This window comes from Oreochromis niloticus, linkage group LG11 (assembly GCF_001858045.2).
Source record: "Oreochromis niloticus isolate F11D_XX linkage group LG11, O_niloticus_UMD_NMBU, whole genome shotgun sequence".
In the NCBI taxonomy this organism is placed as follows: Eukaryota; Metazoa; Chordata; class Actinopteri; order Cichliformes; family Cichlidae; genus Oreochromis; species Oreochromis niloticus.
The window spans coordinates 1,310,194-1,337,930 of record NC_031976.2 but is presented as its reverse complement, the minus strand read 5'-3'; the positions used below and the strand labels follow the sequence as shown (position 1 = coordinate 1,337,930).

The window sequence follows — 27,737 nt, the reverse complement described above, 5'->3', positions numbered from 1 at the left end:
CCCTTCCTGCACTTGTGCCCATAGTTATGTGTGCTGCCATTAGCTTAATTATTATAACTTCAGTTTAGGTTCAGTCTCCTAATGAGATGTTTTAGCTTGTCCAGATAAACGTGTGTGAAAATGCAAATGATTGCACTGAAGCTCAGTTCTTCTAGATGAATGCAAATCTTAGTTAAGCTGGTATTGTACTGTAACTGAGTGAAGTAAGGGGCCGGGTAACATCACCCAAGCCAAGGACACAGCTTCAGCTGACCAAGTCTCATAGTCAACTGAATCAGCTGCTCCCTGAATCCACCTGCACAGCAGAACGGGTGACATGAGTTCGTTGACATTTCAGACCCAGTTTTGGACGATGTTTTAGGAAGTAGGAAGCAACAACTCTGTATAATTGTGATGTACACGATGGCCTTGACATGACAGCAGCAGTCACTGCTCTTTCCTCTGTTTATTCTTACTGTCTGTAAAAAGGGAAGAAAGTGCAATAGTTTGTTCTTCTCCACACCAGATGCTCTTCTCTCTAATGAGAAGTTTCAGTCATTCCTTCCCCTTTAATTCACATTTTCATAATGTGATGTTTTTTGTCTTTTTTCTTTCCTTTGTAAAAACGAAGAGGACAGGATGTATTCTTACTGTATATAGAGTTTACACAGTGTTTATTGGTCAAATGTATTTATTGGAAATGACAGGGATGCTTTTTTTCCTCCATACAGATGTGAAAGTGCCAATGATGAAAAAATGGCTTTAGATTTGAATGCCGTAACATGGACTAAGGCTGTTTTCTGAATTTTATTTTTAAGAATCTCAGGATTGGGAACAAACTAGCACTTTCAATAATGTATGAGCTCAGACTATGAATCCATGTTTTAGGTGCAACTGTGTGGGGTTTTTTCTAAGCTGAACACAAACACACTCCGGCTGTCGGTATTAGAAGTAAAGAACAAGTCGCCTCCTGTGGTTCTTGTTACTGCTCTGATTTTGAGTCCAAACATGTATTCTTTTTCACACCTTCCCAATCTTTTGTTTTGGTTTTGTTAAATCATTTCTTATTTAATGTGCCCTCTTTCCTTGGTTGTTGGTTATCACTTACTGATTAAAGAATAATACTGATAAATCTCAGTGTCGTGATTACTGCACAGCACATTGGGACAACTGATTGTGATTTACTCAAAATCTCCTGAGAGTGGTTGACTTCAGACAGTGATGATCAGCTAATTAATGAGTCAAAGTAATCAGCAAACACTGTAAGAAAACATTCAGGTTAACAAACTAGGAGCATGTCTGAGCCATACATGTATGCAGTGGGACTACAGATGTGCACAGACTGCATCTTTGTACAGAGATCAAACTCCATGTTTGTTATGATTCTAGCGAAATGTACAGCTGTGAGTATGGATCTGGACTTCTGTCGTAGATGTAAAAAATGTGACTTTGATGGTAAGGGTTAGGGCCTAAATTATCTCGTCACGTTGTTAAAAAAAAATGCTGGGAGACGTGAAGGTCGAGCCCAGGTGGGGAAACAGCGACGCCTAACGGTGACGCACAGCAAACGACCGACGTGAAGGAATTTCCGCTGACGTCACCGCGTATGGCCATATCAGGGCTGCAGCTGTCTAAGAGCAACAATAACAAGCGCTACTCCGCAGCCTGAACGCAGCGTTAACAGCACTGACAGCACTAAATACCGTCGAAATTCTCAAAATGCAGCTTTCCAAATAACTCCGGTGTTTGTTTCTTGGTCCTCCGAGCTGAACACCGGCTATCGTCCAGGCTGACGCCGCCGAACAGAGACTCGGGCGCAGGGGGAGCTTTGCAATTTGCGGCTGCATCTGGGTCAGTGGGCCCCACGCTAACCGCACCAGAGGTTTGGCTATCCCCGTGGACCTGTCAGCTGTTCGTACACGCATCATAACCCCCATATAAACCGGGGCAACATGGAGGCTAACGGTGGAGGACAGGACCGGGATTCCGAGCTCTCCTGTCGAAACGGTACTCAGAATGGTGAGTCGTCCTCCACCGTGGCCGCTCACTCCAACGGACTTATCTCGGTAACTAACAATGGCAACGCTGTCAGCAACAACAACGGTGTGGCAGCCCAGCCCGCCTCCAACAACAACAACAACAGCAGCAGCAGCACGGCGGATGGCGGGTCGGGGGTCAAGAAGAAGAAGCGCCTGTCTCAGTCTGAGGAGGATGTCATCAGGCTCATAGGACAACATCTGAACGATTTAGGTCTCAAGTAAGTGAGCCCGCTCAGGTAGCTAGTGTTGATGTCACTCAGCACAGCAAGCAGCCGCGGGGACGGCAGGTCACCGTGTAGTGCCTGAGGAAGTGAAGATGCTCAGGATGGATCCTCCTCACTCGTTTATCGCTGGCTGCAGGTGCAGAGCGATGGATGAGTAGGCCCGCGCAGTGTGTCACATACATGCTAATAAACTATATCAGACACAACTATACGGCATCGGGACCTGTGTATCACGATACGGTGCAAGTCTTATATGTGGTGTTTAAGCAAATCTGCAAACTATGAACTGTCCGAATATAAAGAACACATCGTACTGTGTCCAACATGATCGCACAACTTATGGCCATTTTAAATATGAAAATCCTGCACAGATGTAATATGTGGGGACTTTCCTGGTTTAGAATGGGCCTCTAATAAGTGGCTAAACGTTTTGTTTACATATAGCAACATATATATATATATATATATATATATATATATATGTATATATATATATATATATATGTATATGTATGTATGTATAAACAGTAAGGAGTCTGTGATGAGTGACACACCTGTGCATTTTCCTGCTTGTTACATTTTTATATGAAGGATGGACCTTAGTCTCATATAGTACAGCTTCTTATTTCACACATGACACAACTTTCCAGTCAGTGTGTTTAAAATTCTCACAGGTGAGTGCTGATGCTTCACCATGCTCAGTAGTATTAATATGGATGTTTCTTTTCACTGTTCATAGTCAGACGGTGGACCTCCTGATGCAAGAGTCTGGCTGCAGACTGGAACACCCCTCTGCCACCAAGTTTCGCAATCATGTCATTGAAGGAGAGTGGGACAAGGTGCAACCAAGTTCTCTGAACTGCTTTTTAAATCTTCAGCAGGCTGTTACAGTAGTCTGTGCACTGTGTTTAGGTCGAGTAAAGGTTTGTGTGATCTCTTTGCTTGTCTGTTGATGAGTTTGTATTTCCCCTTTTCATACAGGCTGAGAGTGATCTGAATGAGCTGAAGGCACTGATGCATTCTCCTAGTGCTATAGTGGTGAGTGGACCGCCTCACAAGCCTCAGACAACATCAGTTTACCATAAAGTCAGTTGTCTGAACATTGAGCCAGAATTATAATGATTTAGAATAAAACCTCTTTCATTGAGAACAGACTATACATTGATGGCATATCATATAGGTACACTAACAAACAGAACTGCAACCATCACACCTTATATGCTTTTCTAAAGTAAACATGGCTGCCTGCAGGTTATTCATAAAGTTTGGCTAGTTTGCTTACGGACAGACAAATGGTGCACCGCTAATCTTACTGAACACCCAAAGCACACATTTTATTTTACTATAGTCTGCACACTTCAGCAATGATCATTGGTTTGTTTTGGGTTTGTTTACTGCATCCACTAAGATTAGATGGAGCAGTTTGAGATGAAATGATAAAAGACAGTTTACTGCAGTTTTATTTTAGTCAGTTTCCCAGTTTTGTTTTCAGTCCACAGCATTTTTACACAGGAACTCATTTGATGTTATACTGGCTTTTCATTAATAGTTAAATGTTAGTGTTATGTCCCAGTCTGGGGTACAGGAGTGACATAAGGGTTAAAAAGGGGGTCCCCGCCCCATCCCCAGTAGCCAGTTTACAGATAAGGGTGAGGTTTATTGTTCCACCAATAACACCAGAGCTAAAAGCATAACCTCCAGGGGGAGCAAAGGCCAAAATGACAACCAAAGGAAGTCCTTCCAAAGGAGCGCTAACTAAACTCTACGTGAAAACTAAACCAAGCGAAAAACAAGCGCGACCTTTAACCCTTTAATTTAATAAACAAGAGAAACTGTACAAAAACAAATGGGCAGCTCAGCCCTGCTTCAGCGCTGTTTACAAATGGACAAGACTATTATCATTACTATACACAAAAGGTAGGCAGAGAACATGCATACAAAACACAGACCAGCAAAACTGACACACACTGCTTCAAAATATGGCCAGCGCTGTGACAATTAGCCAACACCCACAAAGCAGATGCATACTGGAGACCAGGGGCGTCGAACGTTAGCCTGGTCGACTTTGGAAAATGTGCACATTTTTGACTCTAAACTGTATTTGAATAAGTTTTTCAGCTTTTCCTGCTGTTAAAGAGCTCCCACATGTCCACTCATACTACACCACAGTGATTAAATAACAGATGAACAGTTGAATTACACTATCAACACTAGAAATGTCTGCTTGTGTTTACACTGTGACTGCAGTGTAAAAAATAACAAGATAAAAATCTATAAATAAGAACATGTCTGTGAATGAACACTAACCCAGTTTTATAATCACAGTGCAGTGTGGCTGATGAGGTATTTCACACATTTATGTCTCATAGTTTAAGCTCCGAGAGTTGTGCTAACAGATCATTTACTACAACATGTAGCTGCACTTCCTTTACTTGTAATTAGATGGGATTAAATGTGTAGTTAAACTACTTCCACTCGTCCAGCCCACGTAACATCAAAGTAGACCGTATGAGGCCCTGACTGTAAAATGAGTTTGACATCCCTGTGTTAGACTGACATAATGGACACAGCATGAACAACCATTGTTAGTCTGGTTGGTAACTACATTTTCAACTTGATGTTTAAAGTTCCTTTAAAATAGCCAGACGTGAGTCCCAATATTGTAAAGCTCAGTAACAACAGATTTGTGTTATTATATGTCAGCATTGTGTAAAATATGGTGATTTACATCCTTGTTTTTGTTTTTGCTCCTCGACAGCGGATGAAGTTCCTACTCCTGCAGCAGAAATATCTGGAATATCTGGAGGATGGGAAGGTCCTGGAGGCTCTGCAGGTCCTCAGAGCCGAACTCACCCCTCTCAAATATAATACGGAGCGTATCCACATCCTGAGCGGGTCAGTTCACCAGCACACGAAGAAGCTGAGTGTGATTCTGAGATGATGATGATGATGGAAAAAAGAGTAATATTCTAATATAACATGCTGGGTATTTGTGTCACAGTGATGGATGACAGATGTGTAGTTTGTCTAAAACACGATGCCTTGAAAACATTTGTAGATACTGGCAGCTGTAAAGATGCTGAGATGCATGAAAAATTCAAACAGGAATTAGCCTTACAATAAAACGTCCATCTATGTATGTGCTCCCTGTAAAAGCTGACGTGGGTGTTTCTGATAGTAACTGGTGTTGTGTTTGTAGGTACCTGATGTGCAGTCATGCTGAGGATCTGCGAGCCAAAGCTGAGTGGGAGGGCAAAGGCACAGCATCGCGAACCAAACTGCTGGACAAACTCCAAAGTGAGTGCAGTCTGACTCACACGGTCACATGCTGTGTGTGTGTACACTGACAAGCAAAGGAGTAACTCCTATATGCAGTACCCACTGGTTGTCTTACTGGTTCTCAGTTGACATTAGCATTTATTTCCTGTTTAAGTTGTCCAGTTATTATTTGTCCCTGGAAGGAGCCTTTTTTTCCAAATAGCAACATATCTGGATATAATATTTCAAATGAGTAATAATGATCTTTGTATGCAGGTGTGATCAAAAGTGCTTTGAAAGGCTTTAAAAATCAAAAACCGCACCTGACATAACTTTGGCTGATCTTACATTAAAGATACACAAAAACAGTCGCCTCAAGGTGCTTTATATTGTAAGGTAGACCCTACAATCACATGACCCCCTATGAGCAAGCACTTTGGTGACAGTGGGAAGGAAAAACTGCACGAACGCTGCACTGAGGTCTAGCAGGACAAGCACAGAGATGAGTCCACTGTCAGAGGCCATAAGAAGATCATTTGTAACCTTCACTAAAGCTGTTTCTGTGCTGTGATGAGCTCTGAAACCTGACTGAAACTCTTCAAATAAGCCATTCCTCTGCAGATGATCTGTTAGCTGTTTGACAACTACTCTTTCAAGGATGTTTGATACATCTGTGAAATGGTTCTGGGTAATTTTTTCTCTAATGATAAGAATTTTATTTGTGAAGAAGTTCATGAAGTCATTACTAGTTAACGTTAAAGGGATGGTTGGCTCAGTAGAGCTCTGACTTTTTGTCAGCCTGGCTACAGTGCTGAAGAGAAACCTGGGGTTGTTCTTATTTTCTTCAATCAGTGACGAATAGTAAGATGTTCTGGCTTTGCGGAGGGCTTTCTTATAAAGCAGCAAACTATTTCTCCAGGCTAAATGATGATCCTCTAAATTTGTGACACGCCATTTCCTCTCCAGCTTACGAGTTATCTGCTTTGGCTACGTGTTTGAGAATTATACCACGGAGTCAGGTACTTCTGATTTGAGGCCTTAGTTTTCACAGGAGCTACAGTATCCAGAGTCGTACGTAGTGAGGAGGTAAAATTATTAACAAGATAATCGACCTCTGTTGGAGTAGCGTTCAGATAGCTGCTCTGCTCTATGTTGGTACAGGGCATTGAAGATGATAACAGTGGGTGGATTATATTCTTAAACTTAGTTACAGCACTTTCAGAAAGACATCTACTGTGATAAAGTCTACTCTCCACTGCTGTGTAATCAATTATTGTAAATGTAAATGTTATCAGGAAATGATCAGACAGCAGAGGGTTTTCAGGAAACACTGTTAAATGTTCAGTTTCTATGCCATATGTTAAAACAAGATCTAGTAGCTCCTGTTTTACTACCTCAGCGTTCCCTGGGCTTGTCCTGTTGTTGTGCACACGAGGGAATGTAAAGTAACACATTACTGTAATCACATTACATTTTTTTAGTTATGCAGTAATGCATAATAAGAGGGGGGGGGGCTTGCACATTTAGCCGGACTGCTAACACAGGTCTGTTTTAAACACAAACATGAAAATGAAAAAGTGTTTCCAGCTCTATGCTCTGTATTCATTCTGTGTGTGTGTGTGTGTGTGTGTGTGTGTGTGTGTGTGTGTGTGTGCACAGCTTACCTGCCTCCGTCAGTGATGCTGCCTCCCCGTCGTCTGCAGACTCTCTTGAAGCAGGCAGTGGAACTCCAGAGGGAGCGCTGCCTCTACCACAACACCAAACTGGACAGTGGTCTGGACTCTGTGTCTCTGCTGCTGGACCACTCCTGCAGCCGGTCAGTAAACACACATACTGTTAAATACTGTGCTCCACCTCAACTGATTGTGCTTTTTTTTTTCTGCTGTCCTGCAGGATGAAACATTTAGATTAGTGAACAGTCTGTAATCTAGATGATAAGAATATGTCAGCTATATGTTTCCTTTATGCACTAAGTCTGAGGTATGTTTGGCAAACCAGTGTATCTGCTCATGTTTGTGATTAGGCTTTATATGGTGTGTGTGTGTGTGTGTGTGTGTGTGTGTGTGCAGGAAACAGTTCCCCTGCTACACGCAGCAGATTCTCACAGAACACTGCAATGAAGTCTGGTTCTGCAAGTTCTCCAATGATGGCACAAAACTGGCAACTGGATCTAAAGACACCACAGTCATTGTGTGGCAAGTTGACATGGTAACCAGTTATTTGCTTATCAAGAGTTACACTTCAGAATAGCAACAATCAGTCAGTGAGTTATTACAATGGTTGTAATGACTGGAACATTGTTGTTTGTGTGTTGGATCACAGGAAATCCAGCAGCTGAAGTTGATGAAGACTCTTGAAGGTCATGCTTATGGTGTTTCCTACCTGGCATGGAGCCCTGATGATGCTTATCTGATAGCCTGTGGCCCTGACGACTGCTCCGAGCTGTGGCTGTGGAATGTGCAGGTATGGAAAGCCTCACAAGTGCAGAGTAACCAGGGATCCACATTCAGAAAAATAGGAAGTACTGTCCTCGTAGCAAGGAGATTAGCATAACCAGGAGGTTTGTGAGGACCTTTCTTTGACCAATCTGTTTTCACCGTGTGGGTTTACTCTCCGTTTTCTCCGGTATTCCAAAGTTACTCAGCAGTGCATCTAAGAGGGAGCATGGGTGAATGGCTCAAAGCATTAACCAATTGGGCCTCTATGGTAGAGTGGCCGGATGGAAACCACTCCCCTGTAAATCTGGAGTTTGCTAAAAGGCACCTGAAGGACTCTCAGACCACGAGAAACAGAATTCTTTGGTCTGATGAAACACAGGTTGAACTCTGACCTGAATGCCGAGAGTCAGGTCTGAAGGAAACCAGGTGTTGCTCATCACCTGGCCAATCCCCCTGCAGCAAAGCATGGCCGTAGCACTATCATGCTGTGGGGATACTTTTTGTGAGACTAGACAAGTCAGGGCAGAGGCAAAAATCAATGTACCAATGTGCAGAGACATCCTTAATAATAACATCATCATCATCATTATCATAGTTTATTTATATAGCACACACAAGGCTGACCAAAGTGCTGAACAGCAGAAATATAAGAGATACAATAAGAATAATAAGTACGATAAAATGATAAACATAGTAAAAACAATAAAATATAAGTAAATAGAAGCCAGTGAACCACTGAGTCAAAGGCCAGTGAATAAAAATGTGGATTTAAAAACCAGCACTGATGTCGATTGCCTAATGTGAAGAGGAAGATTATTCCAAAGTTTTGGAGCCACGATAGAGAACGCTCGGTCTCTTCTCAGTTTCAGCCGTGATTTGGGGACTGAGAGCAACAGCTGCTCAGGTGACCGGAGCGAAAGAGTGGGGACATGGGGCTTCAGCAAATCAGACATATATGCAGGTGCCAGACCATTTATGGATTTAAAAACCAAAAAAAAGGACTTTAAAATGAATCCTTAATTCAATTGGAAGCCAATGCAGGGAGGCCAGAACCGGAGTAATGTGCTCAAATTTCCTTCTACCAGTTAAAAACCGTGCCGCAGCATTCTGTACTAGTTGCAGGCATCAGAGTGCCCAGTCCAACCCCTATTAAAAGGGAGTTGCAATAATCCAAGCGTGAGGTTATAAAAGTATGGATAAAAGTTTCCAAACACAACTTGAAAGAAAAGGTTTGACCTTCGACAGACGCCTGAGATGATAGAATGATGATTTCATCACCCCATTCATGTGGCCATCAAAAGTAAGTGCAGAGTCGATTTGTAACCCAAGATTGGTAACAGAGCTCTTCAGGTGAGGGGTCAGAGCAGCAAGGTCAACATCAGGGATATCAGAGGAACGATTCAGGTCGAATAGAATTGCTTCTGTTTTACATTCATTAAAATTTAAAAAGTTTAGAGCCATCCATGACTTAACATCGCTAAGGCAGTCGAGCAGGAGTCTAATTGGGGAGCTATCAGAATGACTGAAAGGTAAATAAAGCTGGCAATCATCAGCATATGGATGAAATGAGACTTTGTGTTTTCGAAAGATCGAACCCAGTCGCAGGAGATGCAACAAAAACAGTAATGGCCCAAGAATAGATCCCTGTGGTACACCCCATGGCAGAGGGGCCACAGAGGACGATGACGAACCCAACTTAACACAGAAGCCAGGGCTCTAGAGTGCGACCAATTTGGTCGCAAATGCGACCAAATTTTCAGTGGTGCGACTAAAAAAAATATTTGGTTGCACCGGTGCGACCAAATATTTTTGGGTAACAAAAAAAAAAAAAAAATCTGCAACTCTCCGTGTGGTCAACAACAGACACACATTATGCCCCTATCGTGGACTAAACCAATCAGAGATAGTCAGGGGCGGGACCTCTCTGATTGGCCGTGGTCCAGTTGAAAGTGCAGGTGGAAGAGAGAGGTGAGTAGCTTGAATAAAGCGATATCAATTCATTAACGGATTCCACACAAAGACGTAAACACAGAGCGGACCCGACGCATCAGAATCAGCTTTGTCTTTCTCAGCTTTCTCACCCCACGGCCCGAACACAGACACGCTGTCGGAGCTCAGCGATTCTGATGCGTCGGGTCCGCGCTGTGTTTCCGTCTTTTTGCGCTGATTCTGAGCTGCAGGTTTTGTCTCTCCAACCAAAATTCGCCGAGCCAGCAGCAAAAGAAGCAGCAAACTACGCTTCACATTTGATCAATGTCGTCATGAATTCCCTCTTACTTTTGCTGTTTTGCTTCCACCACGATAAAAATCCCACTTCATGCACAGCTCTCTCTCTCTCTCTCTCTCTGTACTTCAAGAACAGTTTCCCGTCTCAAATCTCTGTTTTCTGCATTATTCATTGGCTTATTACCCACCAGTCTAACGTTGTTTACAGCGCTGTCGGCCGCTGTCTTTTTCTTTTCTTTTTCTTTTTTCACTTAAATGACCTCGGACAAGAAAGCCTAATTTCTGCTGTTCAATACTGAAGAAATTTAAACTTCTTAAAATTATGCAAAATTGCAGAATATTGCAGAATATTTGTAAGGTTATCTGCTATAAAACGCCAGACCAGGAAAATCTCCTTCATGTTTTTCTGTGTTTTATTCTCAGTTACTTTGACACAAAGGCATCTGCTGTGATGTTCACAACTCTGATGAAGTCTCACATGTATCAGTGCTGATAAATGATCAGAATTATAATATTTCTGACTGTCTGAGGCTAAATTGAATTGAATCAGGACTTTGAGAACCGGAATCGAATGGATTATAGAAATCAGTGATGATACCCAGCCCTAGTGAGCAGCCTAGGCCCCACAGAAGTGGATGTAGCTGTGGGTAATAAGAAAAGATGAAAAGAACTATTGATAACTTTTTGTTAAGTTAAGGACTGATCCGTCTGTAATTCATAGCCAGCTCTGACACGGTGCCATCAATCTTTGAATGCTGAAAAAGCAGCAGTGTATCCAGAAAACACATTATATGCTGCAATAAATGCACTGCCCAAGTGTCCCCTCTCCCCACTGCCTTTCTGCAGCAGGCAGCAGCAAACAGGTCGTCAGAGGAGCCGAGATGATGATTAAGTTTAACATTTTCTACAATATTGACAAAGCACTTTAAGCACAAGTTTGTTAGTTAATAATTTAGAAATGAATATTGTCTGTATGGACTTCCCCCCCAAAGAAAGTGCACATGTAAAACTGCGGTGTTAAGCGATGCGGTTGAAAAATTTGAGTGCGCCTAACTTTTGTGCCGGTACGCCTAAATTTTTAAAGTTAGGCGCACCGGTGCGCCCATGGCAAAAAGTTAGTCTAGAGCCCTGGAAGCTCCTGTTTGACAGATATGATTTTATCCACAGGAGTGCCACACCAGAAATGCCCACACAATGCTGTAATCGAGAGATCAGCAGGTCGTGATCCACTGTGTCGAATTCAGCAGTCATATCCAGTAATATAAGCACTACATGTTTACTACAGTCCGTCGCTGTCATTCATAACCTTTATGAGAGCTGTCTCTGTGCTGTGAAACGGCATAAAGCTGGACTGAAATATTTCAAACATTTGAGAGTTATTTAGATAATCCATCAGCTGAGTGTGAACAATCTTTTCCAAGATCTTACTCAGAAAAGGAAGTTTAGAGATGGGTCTAAAGTTCGACATAACTGAAATATCTGAGCCTGGCTTCTTACAGTGGCTTGCAAAAGTATTCGGCCCCCTTGAACTTTTCCACATTTTGTCACATTACAGCCACAAACATGAATCAATGTTATTGGAATTCCAGGTGACAGACCAATACAAAGTGGTGTACACGTGAGAAGTGGAACGAAAATCATACATGATTCCAAACATTGTTTACAAATAAATAACTGCAAAGTGGGGTGGGCGTAATTATTCAGCCCCCTTTGGTCTGAGTGCAGCCAGTTGCCCATAGACATTGCCTGATGAGTGCTAATGACTAAATAGAGTGCACCTGTGTGTAATCTAATGTCAGTACAAATACAGCTGCTCTGTGACGGCCTCAGAGGTTGTCTAAGAGAATATTGGGAGCAACAACACCATGAAGTCCAAAGAACACACCAGACAGGTCAGGGATAAAGTTACTGAGAAATTTAAAGCAGGCTTAGGCTACAAAAAGATTTCCCAAGCCTTGAACATCCCACAGAGCACTGTTCAAGCCATCATTCAGAAATGGAAGGAGTATGGCACAACTGTAAACCTACCAAGACAAGGCCGTCCACCTAAACTCACAGGCCGAACAAGGAGAGCGCTGATCAGAAATGCAGCCAAGAGGCCCATGGTGACTCTGGACGAGCTGCAGAGATCTACAGCTCAGGTGGGGGAATCTGTCCATAGGACAACTATTAGTCGTGCACTGCACAAAGTTGGCCTTTATGGAAGAGTGGCAAGAAGAAAGCCATTGTTAACAGAAAACCATAAGAAGTCCCGTTTGCAGTTTGCTACGAGCCATGTGGGGGACACAGCAAACATGTGGAAGAAGGTGCTCTGGTCAGATGAGACCAAAATGCAAAACGCTATGTGTGGCGGAAAACTAACACTGCACATCACTCTGAACACACCATCCCCACTGTCAAATATGGTGGTGGCAGCATCATGCTCTGGGGGTGCTTCTCTTCAGCAGGGACAGGGAAGCTGGTCAGAGTTGATGGGAAGATGGATGGAGCCAAATACAGGGCAATCTTGGAAGAAAACCTCTTGGAGTCTGCAAAAGACTTGAGACTGGGGCGGAGGTTCACCTTCCAGCAGGACAACGACCCTAAACATAAAGCCAGGGCAACAATGGAACGGTTTAAAACAAAACATATCCATGTGTTAGAATGGCCCAGTCAAAGTCCAGATCTAAATCCAATCCAGAATCTGTGGCAAGATCTGAAAACTGCTGTTCACAAACGCTGTCCATCTAATCTGACTGAGCTGGAGCTGTTTTGCAAAGAAGAATGGGCAAGGATTTCAGTCTGTAGATGTGCAAAGCTGGTAGAGACATACTCTAAAAGACTGGCAGCTGTAACTGCAGCAAAAGGTGGTTCTACAAAGTATTGACTCAGGGGGCTGAATAATTACGCACACCCCACTCTTCAGTTATTTATTTGTAAAAAATGTTTGGAATCATGTATGATTTTTGTTCCACTTCTCACGTGTACACCACTTTGTATTGGTCTTTCACCTGGAATTCCAATAACATTGATTCATGTTTGTGGCTGTAATGTGACAAAATGTGGGAAAGTTCAAGGGGCCGAATACTTTTGCAAGCCACTGTAAGTAAGGGATGAATAACTGCATGCTTAAACTCGCTTGGTACTTGACCTGACAAGAGGCTGGTATTGATTATGTTCAGAATATGTGGTCCAACAGTAGGAAACACCTTTTTGAGAAAACTGGAATGAACGACATCATTTGGAGAACCACACAGTTTAGCATTTAACACAAGCTTCTCTAGTTCAGGTAGAACAATTGGTTGGAAAGCAACAAGCAAATTTGAACAGGGAACATGCACAGCTGGGTCAACAGAAGATAAAGTGGAGGATCTCAAACTGGCAACCTTATCCACAAAGAAATTAAGAAACTTATTACACATAACCTCAGAAGACTGCAAAAGAACATGATCCTCTGCATTCAGTACAGAATTTATAGTATTATACAAAACATGAGGGTTAAGTGAATTAACAACAATAAGTTGTGAAAAATAGGAGTTTTTGGCGGCCTTTACTGCCCTCTGATAAGCTTTCCAGCTTGTCTTAAGAGCTTCCAGAGAGACGTACAGCCTGTCCTTTTTCCATCGTCTTTCACATCTCCTACAGTCTCTTCTAGTGGCTCGAGTAAAATCGGTTAGACTGGCCTTGGGTTTACACTGCCCGAGTCTTAGAGGAGCAACCACATCAAGGACAGATTTACAAACAGAGTCCAGATGAGAGAGTAATCCATCTACGGAGGACGACTCAGAGGGACTGGACACAAGTTGTTCAAATAGTGTTGAAAAATGCTCAGCAGTATCTGAGCCGAAGGCATGATAGCATCGCATAGGTGCAGCCCGTTTAACAACAGGACTAAGAAGAACAACGTCAAATACAATGGGCATATCGTCAGAGAATACAGCATCCTCCACATGTAAGTTACAGACAGATGATAACACCAAGTCCAATGTGTGACCACGTTCTTGAGTGGCACCTTTAACAGATTGAACAAGATTAAAAGAGTTCACCAGGTCCATCAAGTCCTTAGGCAGGGGCTTCATGGGCAACAGACGTGTATATTAAAATCACCAAGCAGCAGGATCTGGTCATACCAGGATGTACAGTCAGCGAGAAACTCCGAAAACTCAGATAAAAACTCCTTGTTATATTTAGGAGGCTGATAAACTACACGGCAACGAAGGCGAGTGGCCCAGTTCACACAAAAGTTCGAAGCTGGTGTGTCATGTCCATAAGGATAGTTGCTTAAACTCAAAGTGTGCTTTAAAAACAACAGCTTACCCCCCGCCACGACCAGAAGCTCTCGGAGCACTAAAATAAGCACAGCCAGCGGGCAGTAGTTCAGAAAAGGCGCTTAACTCACCGGGTGAAGTCCAGGTTTCAGTGAAACAAAGGAAATCCAATGCATGGGAAGAAAAGAAAGCCTTCAAAATGAAGGTCTTATTCGCCACCGATCTGGCATAACCTGAAGCAGAGTAGACTGGACCTCGGACTGGGACCAAGACCATGACCCTAAGACGGCAGACTTGAACCAGACTGAACATCTCTGGATAGACCTCTGAAAAAAGCTGTGCACTGATGCTCTCCATTAACCTGATGAAGTTTGAGGTTCTGCAAAGAAGAGTGGCTGAAACTGCCAAACATAGGTGTGCCAAGCTTGTTCAAAAAGACTGTATTAGCTGGGAAAGGTTCTTCAACAAAATATTGAACAAAAGCTCTAAAATATATCTTACCTTTATCAGTTGTAAAGAAATCGTACTATGATCCCAGTGTTCATTAGGAATGGGTATCGTTTAGGTTTTATCCGATACCGGTGCCAAACCGGTACTTTTGAAACGGTGCCGGTGCTTAAACGGTGCTCAAACCGGTGCTTAAAGAATGGGGAACACAAAATTGGTCCAAAAACCTCTCATGTTTAACTGTTTTCCACTTTGGTCATTTTAGCCTTTTTGGCCAGGGTGAAGGGAGCATCTGCCATCAAACAAGAAGACAGCCGCATGCAACTACCACGGTGTTTGCTAGTTCACCTTACATGCATTAATGTAATAATGTGGTTAGCCTACTCAATGTAAATTACACACGAACAACATGAAGCTACTCACGCAGAGGAGAACGGCTGCTGCTGCCATCATCATCCTCATCATTTCTGCTACACTGGCAGGGCTAGGGGCCAGGACTCTACTCTTCGGGTTTTTGGGGGATGTTGCTAACTCCGGGTCTGATAACAGGCACCACACCCGCAGTAGATGTGCACGGTGTGAGGTCTCGCAGCAAGCTATCAAACACGGCGCATTTCTCGGCTTTAAAAAAACGCTATGCGTCGCCAGGTGTTTCATCAGATTTGAGGTGTTACCTCCTTTGACAGTATCACAGTATCAGCTTAAAGCACTTGTTGCAGGCTGCTGAGTTTGCATCTTTTGCTGTGAAGTACAGCCAGACTTTTGATCGCTTCGCCTTGGGCATTTTTAATCTGTAGCTCTGCTCTGAAAGAACGTACGTACCTGGCCCCGCCTACTATCCTCGGAAACGTAAAATGATTGGCTAGAATTGGCTCAGGAAAAAAAAAGCACCGAAATAAAGCACTGAAATGTGCGCTGCTTTTCGGTTTGGTTACTACCGTTTATGTCAGGACTGACACCGGTACCCATCCCTAGTGTTCATATAGTCCCTGTCTTCTCCGAGACAAGTGGACCAGTCTTAATGAAACTTTGTCCAGGACACTGTGAGTGCCAACATATTTATGGCTTAGACAAATATTTTATACAAATCTCATAATTGCAAATATTTGTACATCTGACAATTCAGTTGAGCGCTGAATAGCGACCTTACAGCTGCGTTCACTGTGTGCACAGTCTGTGTTCATGTAGTTTAACAGTCAGTACAAAGTTTTTTATCTTCCCAGTGCAGCTGAGGGTGAGATCAAAGCTTAAAGTGCAGAAACTGCAACAGTGTGGGGATACGAAGATGAAGTTTGGGTTTGAGCATCATCATCTCATCATGAGATAATTGATGAAGCAACCTGCTGAGTCTTCTATATCTATAATTCATAATTAATGTTACAATATATATTTATAGGATTTATTCTCTGATATTTTCTTTATTGTACATATTTGTGTTGTTCAAAATATGACACCTAAAGCAGTGTTGCTCTGATGAATGAACCCATCTGTACATCTTCCTCCATAGGATTAAGTGTTATTGATTGTAAATCTTAAATAATTATTTTGTGAAATCTTACATATAATTAGAAATGGTATTAGAATGAACAACAACTTTAATTACTGCTGTGTTTGGAGTTCCTCAGGGTCCCGGCCCTGTCATAGATGGATCTTACCTTCGGTTTTCAATTAATTAAAAACAAACGTAAATAAACCAAAGAAGCAGAATTTATGAAGTTATCATTGGTGAATTCTGGCCAGTCACAACAGGCCATTCGAGGTTGACCAATACCGTTTAAATACAATTATGATGTCATGGTCAGAGGTTGTTCAGTGGGGGGCGAAACTTTCCTTAACTTTGGATTGTACGCTGCTGCAGATGTCAGGTCCTGTGTCTTTCTCCTGTTGGGTGACTTAATTAATGTCTCTTACTGTTTTTTTTGTCTATATAATGGCAGTTTAAATAACATTTGAATAAGACAGTACTTTTTAATTACTCTTTGGATTCTAAGAGATGAAGTGAAGTGATGAGACTATTTCATTTTGATGCACGATAACTCGAGAAGAACATAGATTAGGATTTTTAAATTGATGCCATGGGTGCATTACAAATCTCAGTGACCTCAGCCTAAAGGTCAGACTCATGCAGAATAACCCATTATTTTAAATCTGCAGTATATTACAGGCCAGGACAACTTATTCAAATATGGGTAGAGTATAGCAGTTCACCTTGATATGCTGCTGCCTCACCTGTTCAGCTCAGACTGGTCGTCTCTGCCGGTGTTTCCATGTGTGCTTGTGAGAAATACTTGTGCATTACTTGAAAGTGAGAGATAGGAGAGTCCCCACTGATCGTTGTGTCGACTCAGATAATGACTAAAAACAAGCCTGTGCAGCATGTCAGCATATGACTTTTAGACCTTACTGACATTTTGATCATTTGTCAATAAGGAGCTCCGAGATTCTCAGAATACTGAGGGAGGTGAAAACAACGGTAGCAAATTCCACAGCAGCTTTGCTTCGTGTTGCCTTCTATTCTTACACCACCACTGATTCAGGTTTTAAGGTTTTTGATGATACTTAGGGGAAACCTAGACTACAATGAGCCCAAGGTGCCTCAAGTGTGTGGCAGCCAGACAATTCAAAAGCTTGATGATACAGTGCACCTCCCATCCAGGCAGCCTGACACAATCAGACAATATCACACACTGTCAGGAGCTGCAGCACATCAGACGCTGTCCAGTCCAGCAGCACATTATGCAACTTGGTATCGCACACAGTCCCGTCCTGGTAGCGCTGCGGTCCAGTGCTATGAACCAAGTACAAAACTGTGTTACGATTTCATGATTCATTCAACCTTTAATCTGAGGACACAGGTGAGTGCATTTAATGGGAAAATAAAGATACTAGATTTGTTTTCATTGTCAAAACATTTGGATATATGTGTAACATAATATTAACAACATGATATATAATGTATTTGTGTGGTAATGGGGAGATCCTCTGCCAATCAGCGCCTTAAAAAACGGTCCCACAAAGCTTTTCCTTGGAGCAAATTCTCTTTTCCACAGTCAAACATCATTTTTACATTTAGAAGCATCTCTGTGTCAGTACGTCATTTTGGTCAAAAATAAATTAAATATTTAATTTTGACATTTTAACACTGAGTAAAACATAAAGCAGATTAGTTTTTCAGAGGCAGATGGTGGTTATTACAAACAGTTGCTGACACGGTGTGAAATCTGTGAAGCGACCCTGTAAGTAACACTTAGGGTCAATAACTGTTACTTAGTTACACTTATTGAAGTGTAAAAGAATATTTTACTTGTACTGCAACGAGTTCATGCCTTGAAAATAAGGGCCCATATTCTGTGTTGTCTGCTGTCAAAGGGAAGTTTAAAATCCTTCAGTCTTTGGCTGCGTGATGAGTCCAGCTTTTCAATAGTCTGACCTCCCATAAAAGTGCTGCGCAGCAACCAGTGCAGGGAACATGACCTCAGACTCTTTAAATCTGTAAATGATATTGTATCTAAAGCTGAAGAAACTCTAAATTCTTTTGGGTTTTTATGTTGAGGAATATCAGGCTTACACTGTAAAACTGTTTCCTCGTGTAGTCCATCTGAGCGCACCTGTTGCCAGTTTATCGAGCTACTACCTGGAATATTTATGCTCTAAATGTTTAAAGATAATGAAAGTCTCAACATCAATAAATTGCTTTCACTTGTGAACAATGCACTGAGCAGACTGTACAGTGGATTTGTTAGAGTAAAAGTAGCTACTACAAGAAACCTGGCTGACATGAGAGATGCGTTTATGCACCGAAAAACTAAAGAGCGAGTGAGAGTTCACTGGGTTGTTAACTGAATATCAGCACATCCTTAAACACGTCCTGCTCCACACCAGCTGCTGCTGCAGTTTCGTGTGAAACTGCACCGGACCCTGGACCAGACGTTCCTTTTTAATCTTACCTTTTCATAGACCAATCAGAGAAAACTGCATCTCTGTGTTTATTATGTTTGGTGTCTGATCTTTTCTCTGTGCTCTGGGCTCGACTGTACAGACGGGGGAGTTACGAACAAAGATGAGTCAGTCCCACGAGGATAGCCTAACCAGTGTGGCCTGGAATCCAGATGGCAAACGCTTTGTCACCGGCGGCCAGAGGGGCCAGTTCTACCAGTGTGTGAGTATCCTCACTGCATGGGCATTGCTCGGTGTCCACAGGCTCCAACACAGCCTTAAAGGCAGAAAACATTTTCTCCATCTCGTAGGTCAGAGGAGAACGGTCAGACTGATTCAAACTGATAAATATGAAAAAACACTCATTACAACCAAGATAAGAAGCTTCTCTGAATCCACATCACACAGAACATTTCTTTCTTTCTTTCTTTCTTTAAAGGGACAGTGCAGTTTAACATAGGCCAAGTACAAAACATGAAGCTGATGTAACGCACATAAGTTTAGAACTATTGCTAATTTTCAACCATTGTCCCTTGTTGGGCTTCAATCACAATACAAACATTTTACAATAAAACATACATTTTCATAGAACCAAAATACGTCATAAATATAACTACAAGTAATAGATGATAAATTTAAAAATCAACAACAAAAACATTAATGAAAATGAGTACAGCTCTGATTTCCCTTTAACCAAACTTTGACCTTTAATGTAAAGAGGCTGATGTCAGTAATCCGTTTGATTCGGTTGGAAGTGTGTTCCAACACAAGCTTATTAACACACACGCACAGCTACAGAGGGCGGAGCCTCACAAACACTACAAGACAGGTACGTTCAATAATGTAAACATAAAACTATGAATTTGTGGAAAGTCTGGTGTTTTAATGGTGTGGCCAGTTTTTATATAAATGATGTATGTTATACACGCACATGTTTTTTGCAGAGAGACATCATTGACTGTCTGTGTGTCCTGATACACACACACACACACACACACACACACACACACACACACATACACACACACACACACACACACACACACATACACACATACACACACACACACACACACACACATACACACACATACACACACACACACATACACATACACATACACACACACACACACACACACACACACACACACACACACACACACACACACACATCGTATATAGTGAAGTGAGAATTTAACAAGACTTCACAAGACATCATTATAATAAAGTGTAACTTAAAAATATGCAGAAGTAATTTCTGCTGACAAGTCAGAACATGCCTGCTTAGTGTGTTTATGTCTGCTGCGTTCATGGAAACCTCCGTCTCTTTATCTTTGGGTCACTGTGAGAGCTCGGACTCTCCTCCTGGAAACTAATTGAAGGTTTCAAGAATAACAACAAAAACAAACTGCATATCAAACAGGAAAGCTTTAAATTGATTGAATTCACATAGTAGCCTAAACACTTTTTTTTAATAGTCATCTATGTCCTAATGTTTAAACAGCCTCATACAGCTGAAGAGCACTTTAAAAATTAAAAAAATGACAGTAGGTAGGTGAGAGTCTGGCCTCCTGTATACAAACATAGAGACATGACGAGTGACTCAAGACTTATGCACAAACTAAGAGTTTAAAGAAATCTAAAGAATAAATCGAAACATGAAGTCTGAACTGTGTCCGTCTTATTCACCACCGTCCTGAGACTATGTCACAACTTTTCATGTTTTTATATCATCAGTGTTTCTTTGATGTGTTCAAATGATTTGATCATCCTCATGTTGTTACTGATTTATTGGCCTCAGAGTTTCTCAGTGTGATGATGACAGGATGATTTTTTTAAAAACAAGTTTCAAACAGTCTAAAGAAACTATACCCGTCTGTCCGTCTGTGGTTATTCACAGTTTTTACAGTTTTTTCCACATTGCTGCCCACTCTGTTTCTCATTATGAACTTACAGCATGATTAACATAAACACGCATCAATTTCCCAAAGGCTGCCACTTTATTAGGCACACCTTTTTTTCACTGTACACAAACAAGCAGTTTCTCTCCAACGCCTTGCTTCCACTAACATCGAGCTACAGTCTGAGTCCACGGGTAGTCCCACTGCAAACCCTCCGGGAGCCACACGTTCTAGTTTTTATTATTATTATTGAAAAAGGGACCACAAGTTAAAAACATCCAATAAATCTGGGTGACCACTTGTGTCTCATGGTCATTGCTAAATATTTAGTGCAAAACCTCAGAAATATTTTTTAGCATTTTGCTGAATCTGTGCTGCTCAAAATTAATTCAGTGTTAAAGTGAAAAGGAGGTCCCACCTGGTCCAACATAAAACTGGCCAGTGAGTGTTTCTGGGCTGATAACAATCATTTTCAGGCTGACGTCCTCCTGATTTTGCTTTGTTTCTGGTGAACTCCCAGGACTTGGATGGAAACCTCTTGGACTCCTGGGAGGGAGTTCGGGTGCAGTGCCTGTGGTGTCTCAGTGATGGCCGCACAGTCCTCGCATCTGACACCCACCAACGCATCCGAGGATACAATTTTGAGGACCTGACAGACAGAAACATGTACGTCATCAGAGTAGCTGAAGTACTAATTAGTCATTATTGCTTTAATAGTAATTGTATCTGTTGTGTCTTTCTGGAGATGTCTCTGCAACAGTTTCAAGGATCCGAGAAACTACTTAACACTTCAGTCCCAAAACACTGGTTGTAGAGATGTTTGCCTTCTACAGTCTGGAATAAATAGATCTATTGGATCAGCTGACAAAAGAGCAAGTGGAGCTGTTTCAGGAAATTATCCTGTATGAGATGAGATTTAAGAAACAACCACAGATATTCGCTGCAAGTGTCTTAATGAATGTCAGATACTAATTTCTGGTATGTTGATCTCAGCCAACAAAGGTCATGTTTGGCCGTTATATCTGTGCGTCCATGAGATAGATCATAGTATGTGTGTCAGCTGATACGTTTCTTACCTGTACCAGGTCCTCCTTATAAGGACTCTGTCACTCCACACGTGATTAATATGAAAGAAATGTGGAAATATTTTCCAAAGCAACCAAATATGATCAAACTTGGAGTTATTCACGACTTTGTTTTTTGCATATTTGTCACACTTACATGTTTCAGATCATCAAACTACTTTATTTAAGGTTATCATTGTCTAATACTTAATCTTAATAAATAATAAGAAATACTGAGTCCATCTTAGGAAGACCCAAACAGCCTACGTCTATTGCAGCATAACTAAGGGAGGATTCAGGGTCACCTGGTCCAGCCCTAACTATATGCTTTAGCAAAAAGGAAAGTTTGAAGCCTAATCTTGAAAGTAGAGATAGTGTCTGTCTCCTGAATCCAAACTGGAAGCTGGTTCCACAGAAGAGGGGCCTGAAAACTGAAGGCTCTGCCTCCCATTCTACTTTTAAATACTCTAGGAACAACAAGTAAGCCTGCAGTGTGAGAGCGAAGTGCTCTAATAGGGTGATATGGTACTACAAGGTCATTAAGATAAGATGGGCCTGATTATTTAAGACCTTGTATGTGAGGAGCAGGATTTTGAATTCAATTCTGGATTTAACAGGAAGCCAATGAAGGGAAGCCAAAACAGGAGAAATCTGCTCTCTCTTTCTAGTCCCTGTCAGGACTCTTGCTGCAGCATTTTGGATCAGCTGAAGACTTTTCAGGGAGTTTTTAGGACATCCTGATAATAAAGAATTACAGTAGTCCAGCCTGGAAGTAATAAATGCATGAACTAGTTTTTCAGCATCACTCTGAGACAGGATATTTCTAATTTTAGAGATGTTGCACAAATGGAAGAAAGCAGTCTTACATATTTGTTTAATATGTGCATTGAAGGACATGTCCTGGTCAAAAATGACTCCAAGGTTTCTCACAGCATTACTGGAGGCCAAGGTAATGCCATCCAGAGGAAGAATCTGCTTAGATACCATATTTCTAAGACTTTCAGGGCCGAGTACAATAACCTCAGTTTTATCTGAATTAAGAAGCAGAAAGTTAGCGGCCATCCAGGTCTTTATGTCTTTAAGACATTCCTGCAGTTTAACTAATTGGTGTGTGTTACCTGGCTTCATGGACAGATAGAGCTGGGTGTCATCTGCATAGCAGTGAAAATTTATGCTATGTCTTCTAATGATGCTGCCTAAGGGAAGCATGTATAATGTAAACAGAATTGGTCCTAGCACTGAACCCTGTGGAACACCATAATTGACCTTAGTGTGTGAAGAGGACTCTCCATTTACATGCACAAACTGGACATTTCCAACCACTGTAGTGTAGCACTTTGAAATCATACGACATGCTCTTATCTCTGTAATAACATTTGTGGTCATCAGTATCGAACATATTCACCTAACATGTGAAAGTTGGACTTGTTAGCTTCTGGTTGAAGACTGGAAGGTGTCACAAATTACCAGGAGGCAGGGTTCTAGACTAACTTTTTGCCACAGTTGCACTGGTGCGCCTAACCCTTTTTCTTAGGCGCACCAGCACAAAAGTTAGGCGCACCCAAATTTTTCAATCGCATCGCTTAACACCGCAGTTTTACATGTGCACTTTTTTGGAGGGGAAAATTGCTGTCGATACAGACACTACTAATTTGTAAATGATTAACTAACAATCTTGTCAACACAAAGTTCTTTATTTGGAGCACATTTCTACAAGAAAGATAACTTACTGAAAAACTGCTTGTGCTTAACGTGCTTTGGCACTCTTTGGCAATTTTGTAGACAATGTTAAACTTAATCATCATATCTGCCTCCTCTGACTCCGTGGCTCCTATGGCTCCGTGTCAGAGCTGGCTATGAATTTCAGACGGATCAGTCCTTAACTTAACAAAAAAGTTATCAATCGTTCTTTTCATCTTTTCTTATTACCCACAGCTACATCCACTTCTGTCGGGCCTAGGCTGCTCACTAGGGCTGGGTATCATCACTGATTTCTATAATCCATTAGATTCGATTCAATTTAGCCTCAGACAGTCAGAAATATTATAATTCTGATCATTTATCAGCACTGATACATGTGAGACTTCATCAGAGATGTGAACATCACAGCAGATGCCTTTGTGTCAAAGTAACTGAGAATAAAACACAGAACATGAAGCAGATTTTCCTGGTCTGGCGTTTTATAGCAGATAACCTTAAAAATATTCTACAATATTCTGCAATTTTGCATAATTTTAAAAAGTTTAAATTTCTTCAGTATTGAACAGCAGAAATGAGGCTTTCTTGTCCGAGGTAAAGTAAAGTAAAAAAAAAGAAAAAAAGACAGCAGCCGACAGCGCTGTAAACTATGGTAGACTGGTGGGTAATAGACTGGTGAACAATGCAGAAAACAGAGATTTGAGACGGGAAACTGTTCTTGAAGTACAGAGAGAGAGAGAGAGAGAGAGAGAGAGAGCTGTGCATTAAAATGTGATTTTTATCGTGGTGGAAGCAAAACAGCAAAAGTCAGAGGGAATTCATGACGATGTTTATCAAATGTGAAGCGTAGTTTGCTGCTTCTTTTGCTGCTGGTTCAGTGAATTTTGGTTCGAGAGAGACAAAACCTGCAGCTCAGAATCAGCGCAAAAAGAGTAAAGACAGAGCGGACCCGACGCATCAGAATCAGCGAGCTGTCGGCTTTCAGCCCCAACAGCGTGTCCGTGTTCGGGCCATCGGGTGAGATAGCCGAGAAAGAGAAAGCTGATTCTGATGCGTCGGTCTGCTCTGTGTTTACGTCTTTGTGTGGAATCGGTTTACCTGCTCTCATTTGCTGTTTGGTGGTTGTTGAAATAGTTTTGTGAGCTTTAACCTGAGATTCTGGCGTTTCTGGCAAAATACATTTATATTTAAAAGTCGATTCAGGATTTAATGAATTGATATCGCTTATTTCAAGCCACTCACCTCTCTCTTCCACCTGCACTTTCAACTGGAACAGGGCCAATCAGAGAGGTCCCGCCCCTGACTATCTCTGATTGGTTTAGACCACGATAGGGGCATAATGTGTGTCTGTTGTTGACCACAGGGAGACTTTCAGAGTTGCGGATTCTTTTTATTTTTATTTTGTACTCGAAAAGTTAGTCGCACCGGCGCGACCTAGGATTTTTTTTTTTAGTCCACCATTGAAAAGTTTGGTGTCACTCTAGAGTCCTGTGCCAGGAGGATTACATCAGGGTGGAGGGTAAAAACGCTGCCATGTCAAATATGCTGAGACGTCTCTTGTGATGATCAGTGAATTAGGGAGGAGCAGTAAGAAGCCTCATTTCTACAATGAACTTGGTTTGTGTATGTTGTCATTCCAGAGTGCAGGAGGACCATCCCATTATGTCTTTCACTGTTTCCAAAAATGGAAGGTTAGCTCTGCTCAATGTTGCTACTCAGGTGAGCTCCTGATTACTTCCTGATATTTCGTATCACATGTTCTTTCATTTCAGCTGCTTCAGTTCAGCTTTGTCTTGATTGTTGAAATGCGCCTCTTATTCGCAGGGAGTGCACCTTTGGGACCTGCAGGACCGGGTGCTGGTGAGGAAGTACCAAGGTGTCACCCAGGGTTTTTACACCATCCATTCCTGCTTCGGGGGGCACAATGAAGACTTCATTGCCAGTGGTAGTGAAGGTTAGACCAAAACATGTTCAGTTCTAAGGAAGAAGAAAACAAAAAGCGTCCTCCACAAATGTTGTACTATAAAAGAGACATTCATACAAATAGTGAATCCCAAAAGTTGTTCTTGATGTTAAAAGAAGGTTTTGTGCTGCTCATCACACCTTAGTGTGATCCAACCAACTGCTGATGAGGTCGTCTCTCTCTCTTGTCAGACCACAAAGTTTACATCTGGCACCGGCGCAGTGAGCTGCCCATCGCAGAGCTGACTGGTCACACCCGCACAGTCAACTGTGTGAGCTGGAACCCCGTGGTGCCCGGTCTGCTGGCCAGTGCCTCAGACGATGGAACCATCCGAATCTGGGGACCTGCGCCCTTCCTGGATGTCCAGGATGCAGAGGGACTGAATGGTATGAAAGTGAAGCCTTCACATTTGTCTCGCTGCAGGTCATTGATCTCAGGGTCTGTAAACTGCAGTCTCAGCTAGAAAAGAAAGAAATTGAATTCTGGTAAAATGAAGCTGGCAAACTGTCCTTCTGTGGAAAATCAGTGATTGGCCCACAGCTGAAAATCAAAGTTCCAATCAAAGGCTAACATCTTCTGTGACCAAGTTTGAGCATCAATATTGTACTTTTATTCATTTGTATTCTTTAATGTCTGTGGTCAGTCACATTTGTCACATTTGAGATTAAAGCAAAAAAAATAAATAAATCAAAATATTTAAATAAGAATTTTGAACAAAGATTTCTTTCTCCTCTCTCAAGGAGAGCAGCAGTAGAACACGGGTGATTACAGGAACTGAATTTTGGTGTGGAAACACTGGCTTTATTTATCATTGCAGCTTAGTGAGGAAGTGTTGGGTCCCTGTGCTCCATACACCACCTCAGAGTCAGCAGATGTAGATAATGCAGGGGGTTCTGGAGTCAGTCGATCTGGGTGAGGGGACTCGCCCAGGTGTGTTCCCTGCTCGCCCCGACACCTGAGTGACCTTGCAGGTCAGATCTTATCACACCCCTCGCGGCAGCGCCCCCCTCGATCGTGGCACTTCCTAATCTGGGTTGGTTTTAAAAGCCTGTACAATATTACTTAGAAAGGCTAGAGCCTCCTATTAGACTAATACAGGTTAATACTCAGATTTCTACCTTGTTTTGCAACTTTGCAGAAAAAACCCTAATGTGATGTAATTACATTAATATGCGTTTCTAGTCTTACTGATTAATCAAAGCACTTGTACAGGACTCTAATCTGTACCAGTTAAGCCCTTTATCTAGCTCCCATACATGACCAGTAACTAACATTCACAGGAGCTGTTGGTCAAGTGTTTGCTTGGTCAAAGTGACGCCCAGCAGCCTTTAATCACTGACGACGATGATGATGATGATGAGTAACGTGTGTGTGTTTCTTATCCTGCAGAGTGTTGCAGCATGGACAGCTGATGATCTGCCGCTAACACCCTGAAAGCATTGAGACTCTGTAGACATTTGAATGCATAAAGTGGGGACGTTTTGGGAATTGGACAGCTGCATCTTGAAGGCGTGGCCTGTAGTGGGGCGCGTCTGGACGTCACAACACGAGCTGTCGAACTCGAGGCCGGGCTCCAGGACATCTGACCCACCTTCTCCTCTTTGTGGACCCGTTCCCTAGAACCACACAGGACCACCAACCTCCTGCTTTATTATAAATTACATTATTTATTCCTGAGTAGTTCACTGACTAGTGCTAGGTGCTGGGTGGAGGGTTTGTCTCTTCTGTCTGAGCTTCTCACATGAAGAAACTCTGGCTTTTTGACCCGTCACTGAACCTTTTATGAAACTATAGCTGCAGCGATGGTTGATGGAAGTGAGACCCACTCGAAGAGAATCTTTTAACTGCTATAGTCTGTTTTTGGTTTTGTTCTTTAGTTTTAAATGTGGAGTTTCATGGCTTGGCTCCTTTGTGCTTTCCTGCTTAAACCCAGAGACAGAATCGTGTCCCAGGAGCATGTTGCATAGGAATCTGCAGTTTGATGGATAACTCATGTTTTACACTCGCAGTGTTCAAATGTGTCAAGTGCTTTGCTGTTTCGTGAGGGCATACAGCAGCTGATGTGTACAACTGTGTCGTCTTCAGAGCATTACCTGTCAGCCATCATACGTGGATTATGGGATGTCGTTTCCTCTGTCCAAGTGTGGAGTTTCCTTTAATTCGCTGTCATGTTTTCACTCTTTGCTCTTTGATTGTGTTTCAGCCTGTTTCCTTCCTCTGTACAAACAACAGTCGTGTGCGCGCGTGTGTGTGTGTGTGCGCGCGTGTGTGTGTGCGCGCGTGTGTGTGTGCGCGCGTGTGTGTGTGTGTGTGC

The 27,737-nt window shown here is 42.2% G+C and overlaps 1 protein-coding gene across 1 annotated transcript; it reads left to right on the top strand.

Moving 5' to 3' along the window:
* The first annotated feature begins 1,565 nt into the window (after window positions 1-1,565).
* Window positions 1,566-27,537, top strand: wdr26a (WD repeat domain 26a). The gene is made up of 14 exons (XM_005459396.4): window positions 1,566-2,236; window positions 2,982-3,081; window positions 3,224-3,280; window positions 5,001-5,137; window positions 5,442-5,539; window positions 7,160-7,316; window positions 7,570-7,708; window positions 7,823-7,963; window positions 18,898-19,017; window positions 21,219-21,364; window positions 25,101-25,179; window positions 25,285-25,414; window positions 25,615-25,809; window positions 26,813-27,537. The coding sequence occupies exons 1-14, from the start codon at window positions 1,932-1,934 to the stop codon at window positions 26,833-26,835; spliced, it is 1,827 nt and encodes a 608-aa protein (XP_005459453.1). The 5' UTR covers window positions 1,566-1,931; the 3' UTR covers window positions 26,836-27,537.
* The last annotated feature ends 200 nt before the right edge of the window (window positions 27,538-27,737 follow it).

Bases quoted from the DNA above. Each gene is read 5' to 3' on its own strand.
- wdr26a (XM_005459396.4), top strand. From the start codon at position 1,932: ATGGAGGCTAACGGTGGAGGACAGGACCGGGATTCCGAGCTCTCCTGT. The intron at 7,317-7,569 runs GTCAGTAAACAC...GTGTGTGTGCAG, and splicing joins CTGGACCACTCCTGCAGCCG to GAAACAGTTCCCCTGCTACA. The intron at 25,415-25,614 runs GTTAGACCAAAA...CTCTCTTGTCAG, and splicing joins CATTGCCAGTGGTAGTGAAG to ACCACAAAGTTTACATCTGG.